Source organism: Arvicanthis niloticus, chromosome 19 (assembly GCF_011762505.2).
Source record: "Arvicanthis niloticus isolate mArvNil1 chromosome 19, mArvNil1.pat.X, whole genome shotgun sequence".
Lineage (NCBI taxonomy): Eukaryota > Metazoa > Chordata > Mammalia > Rodentia > Muridae > Arvicanthis > Arvicanthis niloticus.
The window spans coordinates 35,488,735-35,516,252 of NC_047676.1; the positions used below are offsets into that span (position 1 = coordinate 35,488,735).

The following is a 27,518-nucleotide window of genomic DNA, read 5'->3' on the forward strand; positions in this document are numbered from 1 at the left end:
GGGTTTCTAACACATTCTGGGACAGAACACCATGTATGTATACATAACTGATGTAACTCTAAATAACCGTGTCCTCTCCTAGGACGGCTTTAAGGTCGTAGGAAGATCTTTAAAGTCTAATTTACTATTAAGGTGTGACCTTCCTCTAATTTGGATTTAGAGTCTCTGTTATATAGACCTCACTTTTATTTCCTCAGATCATGGGATGAGATAAGAGCTGGGTTTAAGCTGTGCCATTATGCACAGCGTTTCTTTCTCTGTTCTAACTACCTAGACATAGACCTGGAAGCTTCTAGCTGCTCTACAGTCTAATCTTCCAAGATGACTGAAATAATCTGGCTTCTCTGGGCTCCTGACTGAATTGCTCTGCTTGGCCTCATGCTAACATTGGTGATACGTTCTAATCTTTTGGCTCCTTCTCATTCTATGGTTTTTTGTTTTTGTTTTTTTTTTTTGTTTTTGTTTTTTTTTTTCTGACTTCTTCTGTGCCTATCTTGTTCTGTCTGTAACCTGTCTCTGCAAAACTATTCTATTAAAAATGGTGGGCAGTAGTGGCGCACGCCTTTAATCCCAGCACTTGGGAGGCAGAGGCAGGCGGATTTCTGAGTTCGAGGCCAGCCTGGTCTACAGAGTGAGTCCAGGACAGCCAGGACTACACAGAGAAACACTGTCTTGAAAAACAAAAACAACAACAACAAAAAAAATTAAACTGCTACACCCGTACACCACCAGCTCCATTTAGCTCATTCTCTCTTCCTGTGCTGCTCTTAAGTAGCTTCTCTTTGCTGTCCTTGTGAGAATAGGGTGTATGCCATCTCTGACTCATTCTACTATTAGACAGACAGACAGACGGACAGATAGGTAGGTAGCAAATCTTTCTGATTCATCACTTTGTCCCTCAATTAGATGTCACTTTCAAACATGGCTGCTTCCTTCTACAAATGAACCTGACCTTCATTGATGAACCTGACCTTCATTGATGAACCTGACCTTCATTGTCAGGGACTAAAGGTGTGTACTAAGGGCATATCTGTATTCCAGCAAGACCATTTTGTAATCCCGAAACTGCATTCCAGCTGGATCATATAGACCTAGAAGACCTTTGGATACGATCCCTTGCCACAGAAGCCATGATGCTGGATTAAAATTCCTTGGCACTGTTAGAAGAGTGCATTTAAATCTAGCCCTGACCTGGTGAGAGTCTTAACAGGTGGCAGTGGCTGTTTATAGTGTGCCTTTCATAAGACATTGTTTCCTTGAAGGATGTTCTAATGCCTAAATGGCCAGTCTGAAATCTTGTTCATTATAGTTTGGTGTCCTTGTGCCTCTTGACTGATATATACCCAGTATATTCCCATCATGGTGACTAATCTCTAGGAAAGTCCTTCAATGAAGAGGGTATGTAGGCCAGGTCAGACAGAAGAGGAAGTCTAACAAACAGTGTGATATCATGGAAACAGTTTATTACAAATTCCAGAGAGAAGAGGAGTGCAGATTAAGGCAAATTGAGAAGATTAGAAGGGAAACTATCAGCCCAGCAGCTGGGGCGACAAAGAGATAGATACTTAAAAGCCCAGATCTTTACTAAGGTTCAAGGCAGGACCTGAACAATTTCTCCGTGAGGAGCTCTAGTTTGTGAGTTTAGAGAAAGTGCTTAGGAGTCTATGGGTGCAGTGAGACTGCAGCATAGCTCAGTTGTGTAGGTACCAGCCTCAGGGAGCAGGAGACAGAAAGCTGGAACATGTCGAGGATGACTAAGCTGCAGTTCCTGAATGTGATGGCACTGTCTTCCAAATGGATACCGAGGCAACATAAAGTTACAAGTATTTACAACAGTTTAAAAAGTATCTCTATCGCTCCATCTATCCACCCATCCGTCCGTCCGTCCATCTGTCTGTCTATTCTTCTGTCATATACATCTTGACCATAGTTCCCTTCCCCCAACTTCTCTCAGTTCCTCTCTACTCCCCAATATTCACTCCTTCTTCATTTCCCTTCTGAAAAGAACAGGCCTCCCAGGGATATCAACCAACCATGGCATAACAAGTTACAGCAAAACTAGGCATATACCCTCATATCAAGACTGGATGAGGCAACCCAGTAGGAGTTAAAACAACAGTTTTAATGATTTAGAAATATTTATGATTTTAAAACAGAAGTAGATTTCTAGCAAATGAATCCTCTTTTTACTTTTCTCTTTGCCTTTTTCCTAATTTACCAGTCTCCAAAATACTTAAGAAAATTGTGAGGCGATGGATTTGGGAGGGCAGAATTCCCAGATATTGTCAATACACATTGCTTCCTTTATACAGTTTGCTTTTAAAATGAAAATCACCGTAAAGGAAGGGAAGTTAACCCTTCGATACTACTAACTATGGAAACAATTTTTGCATACAGACTAAAGAAGACTTACAATCAAGTAGTTGAAGATTATAGAGCACATCTTTAAAAAATGTCTAGGGAGCATTTTGATATTTGAAACTTCATCATTTACAAGCTGGAGAAAATACTAGTGGCTTCAGGAAGGAGTCCCACTCTACTTAGTTTCTTTGTATACTTGTTGAATTATAACGTTCAATTCAGTAAACCATTCTTCATGATTCATAGCTGACCTAGACAGACATTGCCATAATGTCAACAGGAAAATAGGGTTTATTTGGATGGTTGTGGTTGGACCCATGTAGGGGAATATTTTATAATCTTTAATAGCCCCCCCACGCACAAGAACAACTGCCACAGTGATCCCTGGTTGGGACATACTGTTTTCAAAGTCTGTCATCATGGGAATTGATGTCGTGTCTCCTTTAAAACATACGGCGTTTAAAATCTAATGTGAGGTTGTGAAGAACTGCAAAAGTGGAGCTCATGTCATCATAGATGATAAAAGAAGCTTTTAAAAAAATGGTACTTTTGAATTGCCCCCTTCCCAGATTTTACCCAGTTACTTGACATTCAGGAATAGTTCTGTGTCCATTCTTACTTGTTTTTAATCTTTTCTTGGCTAATTAAAAAAGCCCAGAAGATTGGGTTGTTTCATTCTCGTTCATTGCTCCATTTCCCCCCCTAAAGGGCTTGAGCCTATTTTTAATTGGTAACTGAGGGCTAAGCTTCTCTGTTACATAAGGTTCCATCAAAGACTCTAATTTTCATATTTGAAAGACAAAAATAACAAAAAGTGCTGAGAGATACTTGCAGAGATTACACTGACTTCAGTGATGATGTTTATGTGTCTGTCAAATAAAGTAATAATACTGTTTTGCCTAGTGGTATCTGTAGACCGACTCCATCAGCATAAAAATACATGTGAATATTAGCTATCACCAAGTTCCCAGTGAGTCTAATGTTCAATGTTCATAATTAATTGGATTTAATCTATATTGACTGTATCATTTCTCTAGTTTTTTTATTGTATATTTTATTTACATTTCAGATGTTATCCCCTTTCCCCATCCTCCCTACCCAGGAACCACCTATTCCATCCCCCTCCTCCTGCTTCTATGAGGATGTGCTCCCACCCACCCCCCGACCCACCTCCCCACCCTCGAATTCCCCCACACTCCGTGTCCAGCCTTCATGGGACCAAGGACCTCCTCTCCCACCTATCCCAGACAAGGCCACCCTCCCCTACATATACAGCTGGAGTCATGGGTCCCTCTCTATGTGTTCCCAGGCTGGTGGTTTAGACCCTGGGAGCTCTGGTTGGTTGGTATTGTTGCTTTCCTGATGGGGCTGCAAACCCTTTCAGCTCCTTCAGTCTTCTCTCTAACTTCTCCATTGGGAACCCTTGATCAGATCAGTGGTTAGCTGTGAACATCTGCCTCTGAATATGTCAGACTCTGGCAGACCTCTAAGAAGACAGCTATATCAGGCTCTTGTCAGCATGTACTTCCTGACATCCACATCAGTGTCTACCTTTGGTGACTGCACATGGGATGGATACCCAGGTGGAATGGTCTCCAGATGGCCCCTCCTTTAGTTTCTGTACAAGTACAAAGCACTTCCTGCTTTGGGGGTATTATATGAATATTTACTATATACTATGTTAGCATTTCAAGGTAAAAATTAGAAAAACTAAAAAAAAAAAAAACCCCATTCGTTGTAAGGTAAAAAAAAAAAAGTGGGTTGTTTTGAAATATGTGGACATTAGGAAATATGCACTTAATTGATGAACACGATGAAGACTTCTATCGCCAAGGCATATTTGAGCAGAGGACTGTAATACTGGGTTATTGTCTTAGCCAGTGTTCTGTTGTGTGACAGGACGCCATGGCCACAGCAACTCATTGTAAAAAAGCTTTGAATGGGAGCATACCTACAGTTTCAGAGGTTTAGTCTGTTTTTTATCACAGTGAGGACCATGGCGCCACCCAGACAGACATGCTGCTGAAGGAGTAATTGAAATCTCTCCATCTGGATCCACAGGCAACAGGTGGAAAGAGACACTGGGCCTGACATGAGCTTTTGGAACCCCAGAGTCCACCCCCAGTGACACACTTACTCCAACAAAACCACAACTCTTAATCTCAAGTGATGTCATTACCCAATAACCACAGACTCAAATATGTGAGCCTATGGAAAGGCCGTTCATGTTCAAACCATCACAGTTACTGAAGCCTTTGTTTGGTGCTGGTGTAAAGCACGTTGTAGGTAAAGTTCTTTGTTAACTCTCCTATTTAGATCACACAACCCTTCATAGAGATTTTCCTTCCAGCCCCATTATCCACATGAGATAACCAAGGGGTGTTTAAGTCAATTGTCCAAAGGCCTGTGCAATGAAAGCTTTTAACTTCTACCTGCACCCTAAATTCTTTCTTTAGAAAGAGACTTAGGATTTTATCAACCAGGGTGTCTTCTTGGGATATGCTGTTTAAACCCTTCTTTTTTAAACTGAGGACTGAAGTAGAGCGTGGGGATTATGGCCACTGGCCAGCAAGTCATGGCTCCTATGCTTAAGGAACTGCTGCTGAGAAGAGCACAGTGATGCCCATGTGTAATAATGGTGTAGGTGGAGGAGATGAAGGAAGTCCTGGGTGCGTGGATGATCTGTCTGTGATTCCATGTTAGCTGTTATTTTCCCTTTGTAGAGTTCCTGTTGTGGTCAGGGATCACTGGCTCAGCTTTTCAAGTATGTGCATAATAGAGGATCATTTTCCTGCTCCAAAGGGGAGAACCAAAAGGCTGGTAGTCTTTCTGTGTGAGAATTCTGAATATTCTTCATGTGATGATGGATCATTGATGAGCTTTGGCCAGTCATTTCGTGGAAATTGCTGGTTATGGCCAACCTGTGTCTAATACAATTAATTTTAATATGTACTTTGGAGATTAGCCAGCCACAAGGGCCAGAATTGTTATAAACTCATGTTGACTCATCAGCTTGCATTATATATTTCTACAGATTTGAGTGTGTTCTGTTATTTCTCTCAAAACATTGGCATTCTCTTTTAATGATCTTACATGTAGTTTGCTCCAAACACAGAGCCCCAAAGCTCAGGGTAATAAATTATTATGCAAACAGATATATAAAATGATCCCTCCTTTGGGATAGTCATTGTAACGTGATGGGTAGGCTGGTGATTATTTACCCCTCACAACTAGCCAAACAGAAATATTGTCTTTATGCAGTCTGTAGCTAATCAAGATGTTACGACAAGAGCTAATATATTCCAAGAGTCTCAATTTTTTTTTAACTTGGTCCAAGGCATCACTATTAAAGCATAAAGATGGTAGACAGAGACATTTAAAGATAACAAAGGCAGTATTAAAAACAAAAAGCAAATTGAAATTAAATGAAAATTGGGAACCAAAGAGGCACACAGCATTGGATTCTAAAAGAAAAACATGGAGTATCTACTAAGCTGTCAGTTAAAATGGAAACCCCAGTCCATGGACTTTTAATATTACTCTGGTGGACTAAATTATACATTCTCCCTTCACATCCATGTCCTGATCCTAATAGCCTTAGATGCTATCTTGTAATTATCCTAGGTTATTTGTGTTGGTTCAAGGTAAACATTAAGGTTCTGTGGGAGTATGTGCACATCCATGCAGTATGCACAGATACCAGGAGAGGGCACCAGATACCTTGGAGCTAGAGTTAGAGGTGGTTGTGAATTAGGAGTTGGGAACTTGGGAATTAGGAGTTCTTCTGGTATTTCTGAAGACTGCAACAGTGTACTCACATAAATAAAATAAATAAATATTAAAAAAAGAAGAAAAAAGGAGTTGTGCCTCCAGTCCTTAGCAAGTGCTCTTAACTGCAGAGCCATCTCTCTAGACCCCTTCCTCTCTTTTTGATCGAGTGAGAGTATGTAGAGCCTCTGATGATAATTTGGATTGGATTTTAATTTGGTCAGATATACACGTAAGTGACAAAGATTACGTAAGGGGGTGTTCTTACATACCTTTTACTATCAATAAAGGTTTCTGCAAGATTTTAAAAAAATGTATGTTTGTGGCTGGGAAAACAGTAAGGCTGTATATGCATAAGTCTTTTCCTGGATGTTTTAATTTATTTGTTAAGAATTTCATACAATATGTAAATGATATTCTTTCCTCTTCTTCAACATCCTCTCCCACCTGTCTACCCACCCAACTTCATGCTCTTTCTTTCTCTATAAAAACAAACAAACAACCCCAAAACACAAGAGCAACAACAAAAACAGCTAAAGAGAATTGCAGAGTTCAGTTTGTGTTGGCCAACTACTCCTGAGCCTGTCGCTTGCCCTGGAGTGTGGCTGAGAGACTCAATGCCATTTCATTAAGGAAAACTGACTTTCTCTCTCCAAAGAGCTATCAATTGAAAATAGCTTCTTGGCTAGGATTGGGATTCTGTACCTACTTCCCCTTCTCTGTGCTGAGATTTTTTTTTTTCTGGCTTGAACATACACAGTTCTTTTATGTGCCGTCATAGTCTCTGAGTTTGTATGTGCACCTGTTGTGCACAGCTTGTCCCTGTGTCTGTTGTGCACAGCCTGTCCCTGTGTCTGTTGTACATAGCTTGTCCCTGTGCCTGTTGTGCACAGCTTGTCCCTGTGTCTGTTGTGCACAGCTTGTCCCTGTGTCTATTGTGCACAGCTTGTCCCTGTGTCTGTTGTGCACAGCTTGTCTCTGTGCCTGTTGTGCACAGCTTGTCCCTGTGTCTGTTGTGCACAGTTTGTTCCTGTGTCTGGAAAATACTGTTTCCATGAAGCATCTGCTATCTCTGGTCTTACAATTTCTCTCCCTCTTCCACATATCTCTGAGCCTTGAGGGAAGGGTTGTGATATAGACATCAGATTTAAGGCCAATACTCCAAAGTCTCTCCTTCTCTGTGTGTTGTTCAGCTATGGGTCTCTATATTCATCTCTCTCTTTTTTTTTTTATTGGATATTTTCTTTATTTACATTTTGAATGTTATCCCCTTTCCAGGTCTTCTGTCCAGAACCCCTTATCCCATCCCCCCTTCCCCTGCCTCTATGTGGGTACTCCTTCACCCACCCACTTCCGCCTTCCTGCCCTGGCATTCCCCTACACTGGGACCCCTGCAGACCCAAGGGCCACTCCTCCCACATGTCCAACAAGGCCATCCACTGCCACTTATGTGGCTGGAGCTGTGGGTTCTTCCATGTGTGCTCTTTGGTTGGTCGTCCAGTTCCTGGGAGCTCCGGGGGTCTGGCCGGTGGACACTGTTGCTCCTCCCATGAAGCTGCAAACCCCCTCAGCTCCTTCAGTCCCTTCCCCAACTCCTCCATCAGGGACCCCACGCTAAGTCCAATGGTTGGCTGCGATCATCCGCCTCTGTATTTGTCAGGCTCTGGCAGAGCCTCTCAGGGACTAGCCATATCATGTTCCCATCAGCAAGCACTTCTCAGCATCCACAATAGTGTTCATATTTGGTGATGGATCTCCAGGTGGGGCAGTCTCTCGATGGCCTTTCCTTCAGTCTCTGCTCCTCACTTATCTCCATATTTCCTCCTGTGAGTATTTTGTTCCCACTTCTAAGAAGCACTGATGCATCCACACTTTGGTCTTCCTTTTTAAGCTTCATGTGGTCTGTGAATTGTATCTTGGATATTGCAAACTTTTGGGTTAATATCCACTTATCAACGAGTGGATACTATACCATGTGTGTTCTTTTGGAACTGGGTTACCTCACTCAGGATGATATTTTCAAGTTCCATCCATTTGCTTGCAAATTTCATGAAGTCATTGTTTTTGATAGCTGAGTAGTATTCCACTGTGTAAATGTACCCCATTTTCTCTATTCATTCCTCTGTTGAGGGACATCTGGGTTGTTTCCAGCTTCTGACTATTATAAATAAGGCTGCTATGAACATAGTGGAACATATGTCCTTATTATATGTTAAAGCATCTTTTGGGTATATGCCCACGAGTGGTATAGTTGGGTCCTTAGGTAGTACTATGTCCAATTTTCTGAGGAATCGCCAGACTGATTTCTAGAGGGGTTGTACCAGCTTACAATCCCACCAACAATGAAAGAGTGTTCCTCTTTCTCCACACCCTTAGTAGCATCTGCTATTACCTGAGTTTTTGATCTTAGCCATTCTGACTGGTGTGAGGTGGTATCTCAGGGTTGTTTTGATTTGCATTTCCCTGATGACTAACGATGCTGAACATTTCTTTAGGTGCTTCTCAGCTATTCAAGCTTCCTCAGTTACGAATTCTCTGTTTAGCTCTGTTCCCCATTTTTTAATAGCTTTGTTTGATTCTCTGGAGTCTAACTTATTGAGTTCTTTGTAAATATTGGATATTTAGCCCTCAATCAGATGTAGGATTGGTAATGATCTTTTCCCAATCTGCTGGTGACTGTTTTGTCCTATTGACAGTGTCCTTTACCTTACAGAAGCTTTGCAATTTTAAGGTCCCTTGATCTTAGAGCATAAGCCATTGGTGTTCTGGTCAGGAAATTTTCCCCTGTGCCCATGTGTTTGAGACTCTTCCCCACCTTCTCTTCTATTAGTTTCAGTGTATCTGGTTTTATGTGAAGGTCCTTTATTCACTTGGACTTGAGCTTTGTACAAGGAGATAAGAATGGATCGATTTTCATTCTTCTACATGCTGACCTCCAGTTGAACCAGCACCATTTGTTGAAAATGCTGTCCTTTTTCTACTGGATGGTTTTAGCTCCTTTGTCAAAGATCGAGTGACCATAGGTGTGTGGGTTCATTTCTGGATCTTCAATTCTATTCCATTGATCTTCCTGCCTGTCTCTGTACCAGTACCATGCCGGTTTTTATCATGATTGCTCTGTAGTACAGCTTGAGGTCATGGATCTCTGTATTCATTTCTACTTCAAGAAGAAGCTTCTCTGATGAGGGATGATCTATATGCTCAGATCTTAAGGATAATTCATTGCCATTTTAACATTATGATTAGAAATATCTGTATGTAAAAGGAATATTGTTTCTATGCAGGCAGCCTTCACAGCAAATGTTAGTTGTGCTGGAATTCCCGACTTCAAGCTGGTGAGAAGCTCTAGCCAAACTTTGAAATGGGCTGTTTTCCCTTCTCAGGGCCTCTTCCCTGCCTTTCTACCCTCCCTCAATTCTGTTAAAGCTGAGGTTGGGTGAATACCCACCAAGAGATTCTGCAAATGATATTTCTTCTCTGAATTCATTCGTTCACTTTCTGTGAACCCTTTCTATGTGGCAGGCATGGTGCCTGGTATTGAAAGATAAATATGGTGGTCAAGAAATAGGATTAATATACAAAGGCCTGGTGTGTCTGGTTGGAAGAAACTGATCAATGTTTCAGTCTTCTTGCACTAACTGTAGAACTCTGGGTGCTATGTCCTCTGTGTTTTCAACACTCCAGTGTGTTACTATCACTTTTCTTTTGTGATGTTTTATATTAGTCTCTGGAAAATTGTGAATCTTCAAAACCATGTGTATAGTATTTTTCTCCGTCTTTTATTACAGGGGCTGCAGTTGAACATTAAGGCAACATTTGTTGGAATAATGTTAACTTTTAAATTGTAAACAATTCTAGACTAACTTACTATTTTAAGAGATTAGGACTTCTCAAAAAGTATCATGAGAAAATATAACGCCTTTAAATGTGAGAGACTATTATTTAATTAATACTATCGAAAGTTCATGGCACCTAAGACATATATGGAAGAGTAAGGTCCCAGAATTACAGCGTTATTCTTATGAAGGAGTTTGTAGTTTATAAGTCCTAAGGCATTGGGTTTTCCAACTTCAGCATTTGTAGAATGGCCGTATATCTCGCCGAATTCCCCTTCTACTTGCAGAGATCAGATAGAGCTAGGAGAAAGCAGAGGTGCCAAGAACAAGGAGTGCAGATTTGGAGGGGACACTGGAACCCCTGTACACTTGGCCTATCAAGTAAAGCCAGCTGCTCATTTGTCTCCTGTCCAGGTTTGGAATCCACCCAGTTGCGGGCCGAATGCCTGGTCAGCTTAATGTGCTCCTGGCCGAGGCAGGAGTACCCTATGATATTGTGCTGGAAATGGATGAGATCAACAGTGATTTCCCAGGTAAGCAGTGGGGTGATGGCAGACTTTAACTACCCTTGAAACACGGCGCACAGAGTGGCGCTGTACTTAGACTATGATCATGGAGTTAGCGAGGACTTCCAGGTTTGATGGAGAGCGAGGCGATGATGATAAATGTGTGTTCACAATGAATCTAAGTGGAGGATATCCTTGAGTGAGCTGCAGCAGCTTTGTCAGAAGCACAGTGAAATTTTATTCTGTGAGAGCTGAAGGGTGCTGAGAACCCTGGAACACAGTGCATAGGTGAATTTGAAACCTGGGCAGATCTGGCTTTTGAATCCAGACCTCCACCCTCAGTAGCTTGTAGCCTTGAACTCCATGTTCACCATGGTGTCCCCATTTACAGAACTGCTTCTGTGGGTGAGTTCTTGGTGTCTTGAAATGTTACTGTTTTCCCATTGTACCAAGTTATGATCATTGAAGTAGCTCGTGTGCTCCTTTTTTCTGCTTCTCGCCCTCCCTCCTTCCTTCTCTCCCCCACCTCCCTTTCTCCCTCCCCCTTCATTTATAAGCACTAGGACTTCATAAGATAAGGCGCTGTACTTTATAGCTGTCATTGTGTAGATGTGGAATGGTAATGATGTTTGGCCCAAGATCATGTTTGTTAAAATTAGATCCGTTCCCTCTGGCAAGTATCCAGTGTAAACTTAAAAAGAAAACACTGTTTATTAGGAAAAAAAATAGAAACAAAGAAATTGTGTGTATGTCTAGATGCACATGGCACTTTTGGCAACATCCTTAGGTAATTTAAATTATAGTCCTTAAAGAGGGAATTTAGGCCATTTTAATTTTACGCTCCCTTTTAAATTTAACTGTTGTTAAATTATGTGTAAAACCAGCCAGTTCCAGGAATTATAGACACAGCTTTAATACAGTACAGACTTTTAGACACTGGGTTTTTTTTTTTTTTTTTTTTGACATTAGATTGTATCTTAATTGGTCATTTTGAAAGTTGAAAATGAATTCAGATCTTATAAAATCATGTGAATAGCAAGATAATTTGGGGACAATAAAAGAATTATAAAGTCAGATTAGGTAGATCCACCAGAAGGATGAGCATCATAAAGCAGGCTTTAGTCACAGCCCTGTGCAGGTCCCACTGCTGGTTTCTATTCTGTGACATTTTCTGGTAAAGCTCTATGTAGTACCTGGCGCAAGTAGGCCTCTTTTAAGAATTTGGTTTTATTATTGTTAAAAAATTACTACAGTTTGCCTAAAAAGAAATGTGAGTGACCCATTGTGTTTTATATTTTCTGTCTCTCCCTTCTGTTTTAAAATATAGACACTGACTTGGTTCTTGTCATTGGAGCTAATGACACTGTGAATTCAGCGGCTCAAGAAGATCCCAATTCTATAATTGCAGGCATGCCAGTCCTCGAGGTCTGGAAGTCCAAACAGGTACGTGTTTAGACTTGCGTTCATTCTCATAGTCACCTGAAATGTATACACGCAGAGTTTTCTTTGGTCACTTAATGAGAATTAGTGATGTCTTTTAGGAGGCTCAGGAGTACAAGCATAGCTTAGGGACAGGTCCCTGTGTCCAGCTTCCTTCTGTTTCCTGGACACCATAGAACCCGAGTGAATGCCCCTTTGTGAGTAGAACCAGATGAGATTATGTGGCTGGATTAACAGAATCTGTAACCACAGCTGAATAAAGGGCTGTAAGCAACTGGAATGTGTCTGGCCAAATTCCAGATTGAGTCCAGTGAAGCAGATGGCTTCCCTCTGGGACAGTGAGTCAGTATCATCGCCTTCATATACCAAGACGAGCACATTTTTTTCCAATTTATTTTTTATGGGGTATTTGTATGCTGTTACGGACTGTCTAATGGAGAGGTGATTTAAAAATCCAGACAATAACATGGCACAAGAAAGGATGCTTCGCCCATGCATATGGCTCCTGTGTAAAGCTAGCTGCTAGATTTTAAATAGTCCTCTGATCCAGAAGGTTTCTTCACTGCTCCTGACCATGTACACACTGTAGGAATTATGGCAGTGTTGATGTTGGAGGGACGCTTAGTGGTTAAGAGCACGTACTGACCTTGCAGAGGACCAGAGTTCAGTTCCCAGCACCCACACTGGGAGGATCACCACCATCTGTAACTTCAGCACCTAGATTTCAAACACCTTCCAGCTACAAAATCTGCATGTGCACACCCTGTCTGGTACACATAATTCAAATAAAATAAAAAATAAAATATAATTTAAAAAGGATTATAGTAACATAATGAACATGCCCCAGGAATTTTGTTTCTTGTATTGTAAGTACACGAGTTTAAAATATACTGTTTGAGATGAGCAAAATGGCCTGTGCATGTATATAAGGCTATTATTGTAGTCGATATTTGAAAGTCTTTAGAGTTGCATTATTGTGCTAATGTCATATATGGCACAAACATATTTCCAATGCTTTCATTTTTGAATAGATTATATGTTCTAGAAGACCCTACAGAGGCTATCAATTTTTTTAAGAACCAACCTGATATTTGCAGGATAACAAAATCAGTAATAAATGTCAGTGTGTGTATCTACGTTACTACAATGTTTTTAGGACAACTAACCCTACATCATTGTACTTGGTCCATACATCTTGTTACTGTTTAGTTCCCTTCTTGAAAGATGCTATTTTGTTTTTGACATGCCTTTGTCCTAAAACATTCTGATTTGGTTTACTCTGAAGCGATAGACAAGAATCATACCATTTCGCCCACCCGGTTGTAATTTGCAAGTGGGAGCTTACGCACCGTTTGTTTTCTTTAGCTTATTCATAGAAAAGCAGATGAGTTCACAGTGTTATCTTCCCAATGAGAAAATGTTATTCACAGACTTTGTAGAAAAAAAGCACAAGGGTGAAAAGTCACTTCAGCCTTGTCACTTAAAGATAAACTTTTAACACCAACGTCCCTCTGCCGGGCGTAAGAGTCTGATTAAAAGTGATCCTTAATGTAATATAAATGTACATTTAAAAATATTCCACGTGTATTTTAAAATCTCTGCATTGGATAATTAGTAGTGGGGGATGGGCCTTGTTCACACTTGAGGAAGAAGTCCTGTGTGGTCTTGCACAGCTGGGTTCTATGGGCAATGTCCTGTATATTTCACAAACCTGGAATGAAATAGCTTGACTCTCGCCACCATAAATCCATGATGGATGACAGAGGAGGGAGACATGTTTTACCTGATCTAGGTATTGACTAATACATATATTGAGATGGCACATGTGCCTTGTAACTCTGCATTTCTGACTTTATATATTAAATATATAAAAGTCGCTGGGCGGTGGTGGCACACACCTTTAATCTCAGCACTTGGGAGGCGGAGGCAGGCGGATTTCTGAGTTCGAGGCCAGCCTGGTCTGCAGAGTGAGTTCCAGGACAGCCAGGGCTACACAGAGAAACCCTGTCTCGGAAAAAAAAAAAAAAAAAAAAAAAAAAAAAACTCAAAAATATATAAAAGTCAAAAAGTAATGTTCCAATTAAGACAACAGCAAAACCAAGAAAAGACACTGCTTTGAGCCTAGCCGGTCCTGTTGAGTATAATCTCTTCAATTTTTGCTTCTTAGGTCATTGTCATGAAGAGATCCCTGGGTGTTGGCTATGCTGCAGTGGACAATCCAATCTTCTACAAACCTAACACAGCCATGCTTCTGGGGGACGCCAAGAAGACATGTGATGCTCTGCAGGCCAAAGTTCGAGAATCCTATCAGAAGTGAATATTGAAGATCAAGCTGGTGCCTTCAGTTGCAGAATCAGAGAAATGAGTCATTTGTAAATGAGTAAAGCTCTCAAGGCCCGAAAGAAGCCTCACAAAACCATGGAGATTTTCAAGATCAGCAACCCTTGATTCTCAAAAAGCGTTGGAAATTCTCATCGCCTATCTATTTATCGTGGCCATTGCCAAAAAGCAAGAGTATTTTGTCAGCAGTGAAAGAGCAGCCTCACTTTAGATGCAACCCTACTGGATTTTTAAATTCCCTTTCAGTAGCTAGAAATGAGTTCAGAAGTTCAAAGTTCAAGATTTCAGGATATGGTTTGGTCTGAAAAATCTTACACAATATAATCATTGCAGGCACCTGCATTTAGTGGGGTTTTTCCCCCACCAAATGTGACTAATTTGAAACTTTTATTAACTCCTGACCTGTCCTCTTGCATTTTAGCCATAGCCTGGATTGATCATGCCAAATCTGTGTCAGGTTATCAGCCTTCACTGATAGACTCTAGATTCCAAAGATCTATTTTCTCACTTCTATTTTAATATGTAGAAAGGTCTAGATAGTAAAAGTATTAACTTGTATTTTTGAAAGTCCCATTACCAATTGGTCTTTTTAATTTCAATCAATTAAGTGCTCTTGAATGGACTGTATGAAATGCTCTGGAATGGAATGCAACCATTTGGGGAATAAATGAGTTTATCATGTTCTCAAAGTGATGTAGACTTGTCTCTGATGACACAGAGCTAAAATTAAATGGCTCCACTCGTTAACACCGGAGGAAGACCTACTGCTTTGTGATTGGTAGAGTTAAATCTCTCTTCATTGTTTAGAAGACGGATTGTGTTTCAAAACCATTGTGTCTTGTGAGGTCATATATAATTTGATGATACTCAAAAGTGGTAACAGTACGTTTAGACTTGTCCTCAAGGAGCAGTGATAAAAGGAACGCCTTTCATAGACGCTTAGATTGTCTTTGCGACTTTGCCTTTATATCAAAAGCTCTTGAGTAGAGATGAGTGTGGCACATCATTAGGATTCTGTCTCTCTGTACGTTCAGGTTGGTACCAAGTTTCCCAAAGCAGTTATTTACCCATACAAGGCTTGGACATAGGACTTAATTGGTAGAGTGCTTGCCTTGTGTGAGGTACTGAGTCCAACCCCCCCAGTACTGATAAACAGAAAAGCTGTTGACTCATACAAAGCTGTCTCTAATTCTGAAGACGACCATTGAAAAAAATTACTCATCTTTGCCAAGTTTATAATGCACAATATCTGTTAGGTTTATGAGCAAGTTCTGTTTTGCTGTGCCTGAGATCAAGGATGGGCGAGGGAAGGAGAGGGAAGAGGGGCAGGAGGAGGGAGAAGGAAGGGGGGAGATGTTAGAGCAGCAAAGATTTCTGTTAAACATCTAAGAAATAAATGCTTTTTCTTTTTTAAAGCAGCTGTAGGTGTTTCTAGAAAGTAGCAAGTTAAATTTTGAAAGGTAGTTCCAAAACCCAATTTAAATCTAAATAATTGAAGGGGATTTGTCTTCATTCCCCAGATGCCTTTCAGTGGTATCTAGAGAATGGTTTTGGGCATCACAACTGGCAGATCCTACTGGCATCCAATGGATGAAAGTCAGGGGATGCTGCTAAATGATCATTCTAGATGCACAGGACCGGTCACCCCACCATATAATACATGGTATGATCTACTTTCCCAAAATAAATAGTGCCAAGCTTGAGAAACATCAGTCTTCTCTAATCTGATGTCTTTCTTGGTGGTTTAAATACTAATTACAATATCTAAAGCATGGCAACTTTAGTTTATGACTGTATATATTGAAGGCTGAGGTTTTTGTTTTTATAAAAAAACCAAAGTTACTTGGCTCAATACTGGTGGCCAGAACGTTAGAACAACTTGCTCTAGCGTCTAATAGCATCGAAGCACAAAGACTGACCATAGGCAGACAGAGCCCAGATGGGAGGTAGGAAGCTAGCAAAAGGGAAGAAGTCAGATTGATACTTTTATACAATCAGATCTCAAGGAAATGAATCCAAGCTTAGGAGACTTGATGCATTTCCTAGAACAGCAGCGATCTATTCCTTTGAGTGGACTTAATTACCTTCACTAGGTATCTATCCTGAAGGGTCTCAGTGGACCTTGAGCTAGAACCATTGGAAGATAAATCACACCCAAGCCACAGTGACTGTGTGTGTGTGTGTATACATGTACGTATACTGTATTGGACATTGTGTCTCACAATCTGTTCTACTCTCCAAATAACTGAAATGCTACCATTGATTTGTTTGTCTTATTGGCCATCTTTAACTTTCTCTCATCTGTTTTCATTTGGGAGCTTGTTTTTTAAATTACTCATCTAAGTAAAGATTGCATAAGCCTTTACACACACACACACACACACACACACACACACACACACACACACATGTCTCTGCATATCTAGAGAGCTTATACATACAGATATTCTTTATCATTTCATAGAGTCTTTTCTTCTAGGTATTGAAATAGGGCAGGTAGCTCTTGTTCCTTCATGCGGCAGGTGTCAGAGCCTCACCAAGCCAGGCAATATCAGTAAGTATTGATAGTGACTAGAAAATGAGTCTTAACTTTCCTTATTTCACCCAAGTCGTGACCCTACATTTTATATTCCAGTGTATTCTGTCATCCAGCACAAATGTGGAATATATTATGTATCAGTTAGCTTTAGGGTTTTGTTCAGTTTCTCTGATCCCAGAGCTTTATTCTGTAATTAATAACTCATAACTCATGTTCATCTAACTTAGAGGCAAATTTTGTAGTCCCCCAAGGTATAAGCTGTATGAATTGAAGCACTTTAAAGTTGGAAAGCTGGATAGCTCTTTAGTATAGCTAAGAAGGGTAGTTCAAATACCTAGTTTATAGCTCTTGTGAGCTTTGAGTGCTTTGCCAGGAAATATTGGGTCAGAATATAAGACATGGTCAGAAACACATGTATCCCCTTCACATGCAATAATTCCAAACCAAAGTCCTTCATTCTAATAGTAGCAGCTTGCACAATCTAGATGATCATTAGATTCTCAAAAGAAGAATCAGCTAATTGACAAAGAGAAAACTTTCCCAAGCAAAGCTTTTGAAAGTATTGGATCAACAAAGCAGAAAAAAAAAAAGTCTCAAGTGAATGTCAAAGCACTCAAAATTCTTGTTCTTAAACTTTATCTTTTAGAAATCCTGTCTTGAGCCAAAGATTCACTTCTTTTTTTCCCTCATGATTTAAACCAGCTTAGATATTTATACTGGCAACATAGTAATGTATGAGACAGTAATTGAAATAGCTAATGCGTGAGGCTTTGAAATATAAGGTGGTTTTGATGGTTTGAATATGGTTGAGCCATGGGAAGTGGCGCTATTAGGAGGTGCAGCCTTGTTGGAGGAAGTGTGTCACTGTGGGGTTGGACTTTGAGGTCTTATGCTTAAGCTCTACCCAGGGGGAGAGACTCAGGGTAGAAGTCAGAGTTCTCTCTTGGCTTCCTTTGGATCAAGATGTAGCACTTGATGGGCTCCTCCTGCACTATGTCTGCCTGCATGCTGCTGCACTTCCTGCCGTGATGATAATGGACCGAACCTCTGGAACGGTAAGCCAGTCCCAATTAAATGCTTGCCTTTGTAAGAGTTGCCTTGGTCATGGTGTCTCTTCACAGCAATGAAAACCCAACTAAGAGAGCGGTTGATGAAAATAGATGTGAGAGGTCTTGAAGGAGATGGTTATGAAGGAGGTAGAAAAATAAGCATGGTGTGATGGTCGGAGCCATTTAGAAGAACAGAGCTGGTAGAAGGAATGCATATTTGAAACGGCTTTTTACGTCTCTCTGGCTGTGGAATTCAAAATGGCCGTCTGCATGTCAGAGAGGCTAAAAACTTGCTGGCTGCTCAGTCCATGATTCTGGGTGATTCAGGGGTTCCAACCCGGTGCTGAAAGTCTAGAGGATTTCCTGGAAAGCCACAGGGCCTCAATGCAAATGAGAGGCTAGAGAAGCTGGGTTCTGAAGCAAAGGGTGGCAAAGGCTGACCGGCATGTTTTCTATATAACAAATCACTTCTGGCCATGTTTTCACATCAAGAGGTGTTACCTCTTGATAAAGTAAGCATGAGAGCATTTACATCTAAGTTTATATAAATATAAATGTGTGTATCTAAAATCACGTAAGGAATAAAAGAAGGTTGTCTTAGTTAGCTTTAACTGTAGCGTGACACAGTGTTAAGTCATCCGAGAGGAAAACTACTGCACTTGAAGAATTGTCTAGATCAGACTGGCTTGTGAGTATGGTTGTGGGAGGTTGTCTTGATTATTAATTGATGACGGAGGGATAGCCCACCCTAGGAGGGGCCATCCGTAGGCAGGTGGTCCTAGAACACTCGCTAAGCATGAGCCTGTGAGCGAGCCAGCCAGCCAGCCAGCCAGCCAGCAAACTCCTTCATGGCTGCTGTCTCCAGGTTCCAACTTAAGTTTTTTCCCAAAATTCTCTCAGTAATGAACAAGGACCTAGAAGTATAAGCCAAATAGACCCTCTTCTCCCCCAAGCTGCTTCTGGTCAGAGTGTTTTATCTTAGCACCAGAAAGGAAACCAAAACAGAAGGATGCGTAACCACACTTACTTCTGCTTCACATTCGCCTCTGTTCAGGACCCATTTTTCTGAAGGTACGTCTTTTTTTTTTTTTTTTTTTTTTTTTGATTATGGATAGAAAGGCTCCGCTTGTCTTCTCACCCAGTAGATAGCAATAAGATAGCTGCTGGTTAATGACTGCTTTTTATTGGCTGGCATCTTTCTCACCTTTTGGGTTTAAGTGCATCCTATCAAGAAAAATGGCCACAGGACTTCGATCCAGATCAGGCTGACAGGAAAGTCCATTTACATGATGACTTCTGCTAAACAAAACAAAACAAAACAAAACAGGTCAAAGGAAATATGGGATTCATGAAAAGGAAGAACCACTTAAACTAGTTAACAAAACTATTTAAAAATACGTTTTAAACTCCAGCAATATTTATTTTTAGCTAAAGATATCGTCCACCCTCAATGTGATGAGAAAATATTAATTTCCAGAGTGCCTACTGTTTTTCAGTAACTCGAGGAAGATTATTGCTAATAGAGTCATTATTTAACTTTCATCTCTTCTTTGGTCAAGAAGATTCTACTACTATTTTAAAACTTTAGGGAAACTTTTAAGGATGTAATGGTGCATGCCTTTAATACCAGTACTTGAGAAGCGGAAGCAAGAGAATCTCTGAGTTCAAGGCCAGCCTGGCCTAAGTAGTGAGTTCTGGGATCGTCAGGGCTATGTACATAGTCATGAGAAAAAAAAAGAAAAAAAAAAAAAAGAAGTAAAAGCAAAACTGAACTCTAATAAAATATAGAAAATCATTTTTTTTTTATCATTTTGAATATTGTGTGTGTGTGTTACATGTGTGTGTAGGTTATGACAATTTACAGGAGGTGCTTCTCTTCACAGGATCAAATTCAAGATGCCAGTCCTGGCAGCATGTACACCACCACACCTCCCCCAGCTGCTACCATTTTGCCTCATATACAAGAAACCTGAGACCACTTCCTCTCTAAGAGCAGACCATCCACCACTCTGGGTTTCATGCTGTGCCATCCTCCCAGGACACCGACTGACTTGGCTTGACCTGCAGTTTCCTGGATCCTCTATTCCAATCCAGCTTTTTGCTGAAGAGTTTTTTCCCCTCACAGTCCACAAACTCAGATGTGCCAAGATATGGCTTCATTCTCATACAACTGAACTTACTTCCTCTTCTGAGTCATGAATTTCCCCTAAAGATAGAAATTTGACTTTACATTAAGGTCTTTCCTTCTCCATGTCTTTCTCCCGGGGACACGTTGAAAACAAGCAGCGGTTGGGGCAGACTGAGTCCAATTTGAGATGTATTTTTGCCCCATTTTCATTCTCTGACTTCTTCCCTCTTATTTGGTTCAAATAAAGGAGTATTATCATGGTAAAATCAGTTTGGATTCGGGTGGCGAAACTACACAAAGAGGTCACGATAAGCTCAAAATATTCTGAAAAATATTCCTATTCCATTTATATTTATGGTGAAATTTAATGGCCTCCATGTAAGACCATTACTAGTGCTATCCACACAAGGAAAATGCTAGGCACCTTGCTTAAATAATTTGGCCTGAAGTTCACCCAAATATTTTAAGCAAAGACCTTTTAAGGAAGACCTATTTAATTCATCTGGTGAGAGGAACGGAATTGGATCAGAAATTTGTATTTTAGGAAATTTAGTGAGACGTTGAACTGGCTTGGGAAGGGTTTTTCCTTTGTCCTCTGAGGATTAAAAAGTGCCTTATCATCTAATTTCAAGTCATTTATCAGTGACACTTTGGTATTACATCTACAGCCAAATTTTGGGAAGAATCATCAATTTGTAGTTGGCGCACACGAAACAAAGACATAAAGGTCATAATGTCACTCTACTGATCATTCTTCTTGTTTTAAGAACACAAGTTAGCATTTCTAGTGTATCCAACTTTTCTGTACTGATGTATTACTCATGAAATGGTTTTTAAAAAGCAATTCCTCTGTATGTTACTAATTGTAATTTTCACTGGAGAAGCTAGAGCAGAATATACCACAAACTTTCTATAATTGCTCTGTGGCAGATAGAACAGTAAAAAAAATCACATTTCCCTTAAATTATCAGTGCTTGGTAATTTCTATAAATGTCATGGCTCCAATATTATGCATGCGACTTTTGCTCTTCTGTGATAATATCCTTCTTGCTCCAGAAATGGAGTTGAGTAAGATGAGACAAAGATAAACATGTTTAAAGCTGTCATAATCTTTTTATGCCATACTGCTCAATGGCACTAGAACAGGCTGCATGAAGGATACAGGGACACAGCATGATAGGTGTTCTGCTTGGAAATGACACAGTAGAACAAGGGGCCTTGTCATTGAATCTAGGTTGAGAGAGTGAGGTGACTGTAGATAAGCCTTTATAGTCTCTTTCATATTCCATGAGACAGGGAGGTAGAACGGAACACAAACCATCATAGTTCTTGTGGATTAAAAATGGCGTTGGGGATGTCAAAGGAACCCTTGATGTGTTGTTGTTTTTGGAAGAAATGTAGTGAGCTGCATTTCACACTAGGTTGGTAGAACCCTTATGGAGCATGGATGACTACAGTGCTGAGTAACACCATCAATGTCTTTTCTACCCAGCAGCCTGCATAGTGCCTTCCAGCACTATGCAAGTTTGACAGCAGGGAAAGCGATTCTTGGTCAGTTTCTGATTGACTTTCGATATCCTGCAACCAAAGTGTGTGGTGTATTCAGCAGTAGGGTTTTAACATTTAGTTAATGGAGACTAACCACGAGCAATGGAACTAGCTATGTTGTTTTGGGATCTCTTTGAACAATAACTCAAAGGGAAGGATCCCATGTCTGGCAATAGAATAGAGCACTGGACCCCCCCCCCCCAGGAGTTAGAATTCCAGGTGGTTGTGAGCCATCTAGATGGGTGCTGGGACCCACAGTTGGGTCTTCTGTAAGAATAAGAACTGTGTTTACTCATAACTGCTGAGCCTTCTTTCAAGCCCCAATATTTTATAGTTCAAAATTTGTTTTTAAACTAGTAGACGTTCATAAGACTTCTTAAATTCTATCTATCTATCTATCTATCTATCTATCTATCTTTCTTTCTTTCTTTCTTTCTTTCTTTCTTTCTTTCTTTCTTTCTGCCTCTCTCTCTCTCTCTCTCTCTCTCTCTCTCTCTCTCTCTCTCTCTCTTATGCATGTGTGACTGTGTGCGTGCTAGTGTACATGTGTGGAGGACAGAGGACAAACCATGAGAGTTGGTTCTTTCCTTTCACCACAACTCCCAGGGATCGATCACTCTCCAGTTGTCAGGCCTGTTGGTAAGTGCCATTTCCCGCTGAGGTGTCTTGTAGGCCCTCATCTGTTGATTTTGACACTGACTAACCTCCTGTTTTAAAACAATTTTCAGGCAAAAATTATTTTAAAAAAACCAAAACAACTCCAGTATTTCTCTAAATCTGTTCTTTACCCAGCCTTTGTCAGAGCAAGAGTAAAGGAAGAACATCATGTTCTCTGCCTTACAGACTGCTCAATTTACCAAGAAAACACTCAGGCAATTGAAACCAGGCACCAGCAATTCAGTTATACCAGCGTGTGTGTCTTCTGGGGTCCTGTTTGCCTGCTAGCTTTGACCTCAGAAGATCAGCATATTAGGCAATAAGCAGCCTCATTTCTGATTGCCAGTGGCTCCAGTTATGTAGTTTGGGGTCAGTTTAGTCAGAATTTCTTTCCTCATTCAATTTTAGCTCAGTTCCAGTAGAACTGTATGAGATTTGGAGCATGAGGTGAAGCAGTTACCATTTTGGCCTGAAGGTTTGTTCAAGTCCTGGGATGCCTACAGCTCTATATGCAGCGGGCATCATCGCAGGGCTGATGTGTTGCCTGGTGTAGCACCTGCTTGTGGAAGGGCAGCAGGCCAGATCTGTCCTTGCTTCTCTTGAGTCATGTCCAGTCGACAGTCTTGCCCCATGGTGGTCACTTCAGTGCCACCACCAGAAACAGCTGAGAACTTTTCCTAGAGACTTACACCAACACTCACAATTGTGTAAAGTCTCATTCTTAGTAAATATCTTCATTCCCATTACTTAAAGTTCTTGGATTGATCCTTATTTTGATACAGTTCCATTTCAACAGATTAAGAGCAGGAAATTTAGCTAATTTCTGGTTATTGATGAGATGGCATAAGTCATTAAATTTATAAATAATCAAAACATCTTATTTAATAATTTCAACCACTTCTAACAAAATAGTCGGAGGTCAGGCAGTGCTGGCGCATGCCTTTAATCCCAGCACTTGAGAGTCAGAGGCAGGTGGATTTCTGAGTTCAAGGCCAGCCTGGTCTACAGAGTGAGTTCCAGGACAGCCAAGACTACATAGAGAAACCCTGTCTTGAACCGCCTCCTCCCTGCAAAAAAAAAGTAGTCGGATCTTTTTCAAAAGGGCAATTCAGCAGCATGGAAACTTCAACACCAATAGCATCTATTCTTTCTCTGGCAGAGCACAGGAACATATATTTATAGACATGAGGAAAGGAGACTAAATGTTTTTAATGACATTTTGGTGACAGTACATTATGTATCTTAACACTTGTTTTCACAAGTGTCAATTCATTTCTTCTTCTGGGCTTGAATATATGGCTCATATTGGTCTATGAGTCATTGGCAAGTGACATATAAAAGGGTTCTTGATTAGTATTTGGGTATTGAGACAAGTTCATTCTTGGGAACAAATTGTGTTATGTTATGCTATATTATATTATGTCAGGTCATCTTATGCTATGTTGTATTGTGTTAATGTTATGCTTGATTGAGTCACCAGAAGCAACATAGTATCTTGGAGTTTAGTCTGTGTTCGGCATATATGGTGAAGGCAGCTGCATAAGCATGTGGAACAGTAGTACCATGAAAAGAACCAGGAGTTCCTGAAAAACAATAAATTATGCTATGAATAATTTATTATATAGGAGTGGAGATGAGTGATGGCAAAATCTTAACAATAAGCTTAGTTTTTCAAAACAAAACACTCCTACAAAATTGTCTTCTACCCTTGTGTGACAATTCTCCTGTCTTGCTCCTTAATTTTTTCATATTTCTTCTTTTTGTCTCCATTTTCATCTTCCCATGGAAAAATTGATGGTTGATCTTGTGGGAAGGGTGGGTTGGAAGACACTGTCAAGCCCCACTTACCACAGAATGTTTTTTATTGCCTGTACTACCACTTGAAAATGTCCACATTATACAAACGCAACTTTTCCCTATCTGCCTAAGACTGTCTAGCTTAAGGAATGAATATGCACATATCCTTGGACACAGAACACTATTCTTTGTCATTTATTATTGGGCCACAGTTAGTTGGTCACCTAATTTTTCCAGGAAACAGCTGAGAGTAGCCGCCTACCCAGCACCAATTGATAAGTAGCACTGTTTGTGTATTGACTTTTCCCTACCAGGGTCTGTTTTTTTTATATAGGTATTTTTAGATTTTCTTTCTATTTTAATAACCATACGGAAAAAAGGGAGGGAGGGAAGGAGAAAGAGAGGAAGAAAGAAAGAGAGAGGGAGAGAGGGAGAGAGGGAGAGAGGGAGAGAGGGAGAGAGGGAGAGAGGGAGAGAGGGAGAGAGGGAGAGAGAGAGAGAGAGAGAGAGAGAGAGAGAGAGAGAGAGAGAGAAACAGAGACAGAGGTTGGGCAGGATTGGTACATTGCTTGCCTAGGTTGATGATGAACTCCTGTACTCAAACAATTCTTCAGCTTCCCAAGCAGCTAGAACTACATGTGTGCTACACTGTCCTTGCTTTTTTGACCTGTTGACTCTATTAACATTTCCTTATAGAAATGGTCCCTGACCTTCATGATGTCTGCCTCAATTTCTCCATTATAGAGGCTCATAATACCAAATATTCTATCTTCAGAACCGTTACTGTTCCTGATCATCCAGTGTTTATCTATGAAGTATTAAAAGCTGCAAGGGGACAGAGCTCTTGCATGCTTTGCTCACTGTGCTATGTAAGTCCCACCTATCTGTAGAGAATACATTCCAAGACCTCAGTGGATATCTGAAACCATAGTACCAGACTATACACACAGTGACACAAACATACATATATATACATATAATATATATATATATATATATATATATATATATATATATCCTACATATGATAAATTTATAAATTAGGCCCAGCTAGATATTAATAAGAACCAATATTAATATAAAATAATTAAAAATATGCTAGAGCAAAAGTTATGTGCCCATGGTCTCTTTCTCACTTGAAAGAGTCAAGCCAAACCTGATTTGGTGGTGTAACACCTGTTCCTGCTACCTTTGGGCAGCAGAGGCAAGAATATAGGAAGTTTATGGCCACCCTGGGCTTCTTAGCCAGTTTGAGACAAACAAAGGCTATATAGGACAAGACACTGTCCAGTATGAACCAAAGTAGCCCTCGAGCAATAAGAACAAAAGAAGTGGAAGGATCAGGAAGAATATTAATAACTTTGTACTGTGCCTAATGGTGTGTAACTGAAACCATTGGAAATGACATGCTAAGAGGACCCGCTGCATTGAAGTCCGGCACACTGAGCACGGAATGCTTTCAGACTTACTTAAAGGAGCTCATGAAGGCCTGAACAAAAATTGTGAGCAACTAAATCCTCCCTTTTGCCTTCCTATTTTAGAAATAATTTTCTGTTAATAAGTTTTGTTCTTTCCCAATTTCATACACGTTCCCATGTATTTAGAAATTCTTCCACTGAGCTTGGTGCTTTATTAGGGGTAAGAAAGCTTGGGACTCTCAAGCTCTATGATGTTTTCAGAAGACATATTAAAGCTAAAAGTACCGAAATAAAGACTTGCTGGAATAATGAGGGCTCTCCTACAATGCCTCACCCATTTAATTTCTAGCCCATGAACAATCCTTCCCAGAAACAGAAGTAAGAAGGGCTAGGATTGCACTGGTATGCATTGTAAAAACACCACTGGGATACCATAAATATTACTCCCGTTTTTTCCCCCATGCAATAATAGTTAAAAAGCTTTCCTTTCTTTTACAATTAAATAATTTCAGCTTTGTTAAGGAAGGACTAAAGTGCTTCCATACACTTGGCGGTTCTCAAATTAATCTTCATTAAAGTCAGTAGTAATTCGCTTAAATGTAAAATTATTTATAGTGGGTTTACTAATGTGAGCTGAGAAAAGGAAGCAATGGAGCTTTAGGTTTTCACATTGCCATCCTGACTTTGAATGGGTTGGGTAAGGATGACAATCAGGGCTTGACCAATATGAAAATCATGAGTGACATTTCTATTATTCCCTGAGCAGTGTGAATCAAAAGCCTCTGGTTTTATTTTCATGGTGATGGCTTCTGTTTGTTCTTCAGTTCAGAATCTCTGGAGCGACTGCCCTACAGAAGCCTTTCCTAACGTGTGATATTTTTTTAAAGATTTATTTATGTATTTACTTTATGTATATGAGTGCACTGTAGCCATCTTCAGACACACCAGAAGAGGGCATCGGATCCCATTACAGATGGCTGTGAGCCACCATGTGGTTGCTGTGAATTGAACTCAGGACCTTTGGAAGCGCAGTCAATGCTGTTAACCTCTGAACCATCTCTCCAGCCCTAACGTGTGATATTAATGGCAGGTAAGAATTAAAAAAAAAAAAAAAGTTCCTGTGGGCCACATAAAGTTTGAAAATGTTAAAGTACTACACTTTTCTTTTTAAAGTCTCTTGATTGATCATAGCGCTGTGACTCAAGAAGGAATGATACACTGAACTGAATTTTCTATTGTCATCTGATCATGAAACTTTAAAATGTAATCAAGTGGTTTTTGTTTGAACTAGTTTGGTTTGGTTAAATGAGTTCTTTGGCATTCATATGGTTTTGAAGTAACGTAGAGCAGCTTCCTCTTATTCATATAGAGAGGTATATGTGTGAGCCTATCCATGGTGGTGTATTTCTCTGTTTCTTCCCATCACCAATGACCTATGCCCTTCCTCTAGGCATCACTTCCCTCGTTCCTGTCCTGGCACAGATGCTCACAACAGCTAACACTTATGAAGCATTCACTAAGCTCTGACTATAGTTGGTGCCTAAGGTTTAGAGGAGTTTCTCTGTCATAGTTCATTAGCCACACCAGAACAATCTTTGCGTAGGTGTCCTGTTTTCAGATAGGGGTCCAAGTAATTAAACAGATGATGGAATCAGGATTTGAACCTGGGCCATCTGGCTGCATGTGAAACCACTGTACTACAGTGTCAAAACAGATTTTTCTAAGGAAAATCTTGCTAAGATGGAAACAACTTATAGTTTGTGAAGTCTTCGGGATACTAAGGAAGCAAAGGACAGGTCAACACACACCCATGACTTTTGCTTAATTTTGTGAATGCACTTGGATGAACAAATTTCCCCCCAAAGATTTCTTTTTATAACTCGTAGAAATACAGAATAAACTTCTGTTTGCTGTCAGCTACTTATTTTGAAGTGTAAGCAGTTCTTGGGTTCTGGAATCTTTCTTCTTCCCTTTCCCTCTCCCTCCCTCCCCCTCTCTCTCCTCCCTCCCCCTCCTTCCTCTCCTCCCCCCTCTCTGTTTTTCTCTCTTTTATCCATCTTCCCCTTTCCTTTCATGTGAACTTTTCACCTTATTATATAAGTAAGTATACACAATATGGCAGCAAGTTACA

The 27,518-nt window shown here is 40.3% G+C and overlaps 1 protein-coding gene across 4 annotated transcripts in view; it reads left to right on the top strand.

Annotated features, from left to right (window-relative positions):
- Nnt (nicotinamide nucleotide transhydrogenase) overlaps window positions 1–14,940 on the top strand; it is a 90,057-nt gene extending 75,117 nt beyond the window's left edge. For all 4 annotated transcript variants that reach the window (XM_076916191.1, XM_034523386.2, XM_034523384.2 and 1 more), the window contains exons 20-22: window positions 10,380–10,498; window positions 11,799–11,914; window positions 14,079–14,940. In XM_076916191.1, the coding sequence (XP_076772306.1) occupies window positions 10,380–10,498; window positions 11,799–11,914; window positions 14,079–14,228 (385 nt within the window). In that variant the 3' untranslated portion in view covers window positions 14,229–14,940. The remainder of the gene's footprint in view (window positions 1–10,379; window positions 10,499–11,798; window positions 11,915–14,078) is intronic.
- The last annotated feature ends 12,578 nt before the right edge of the window (window positions 14,941–27,518 follow it).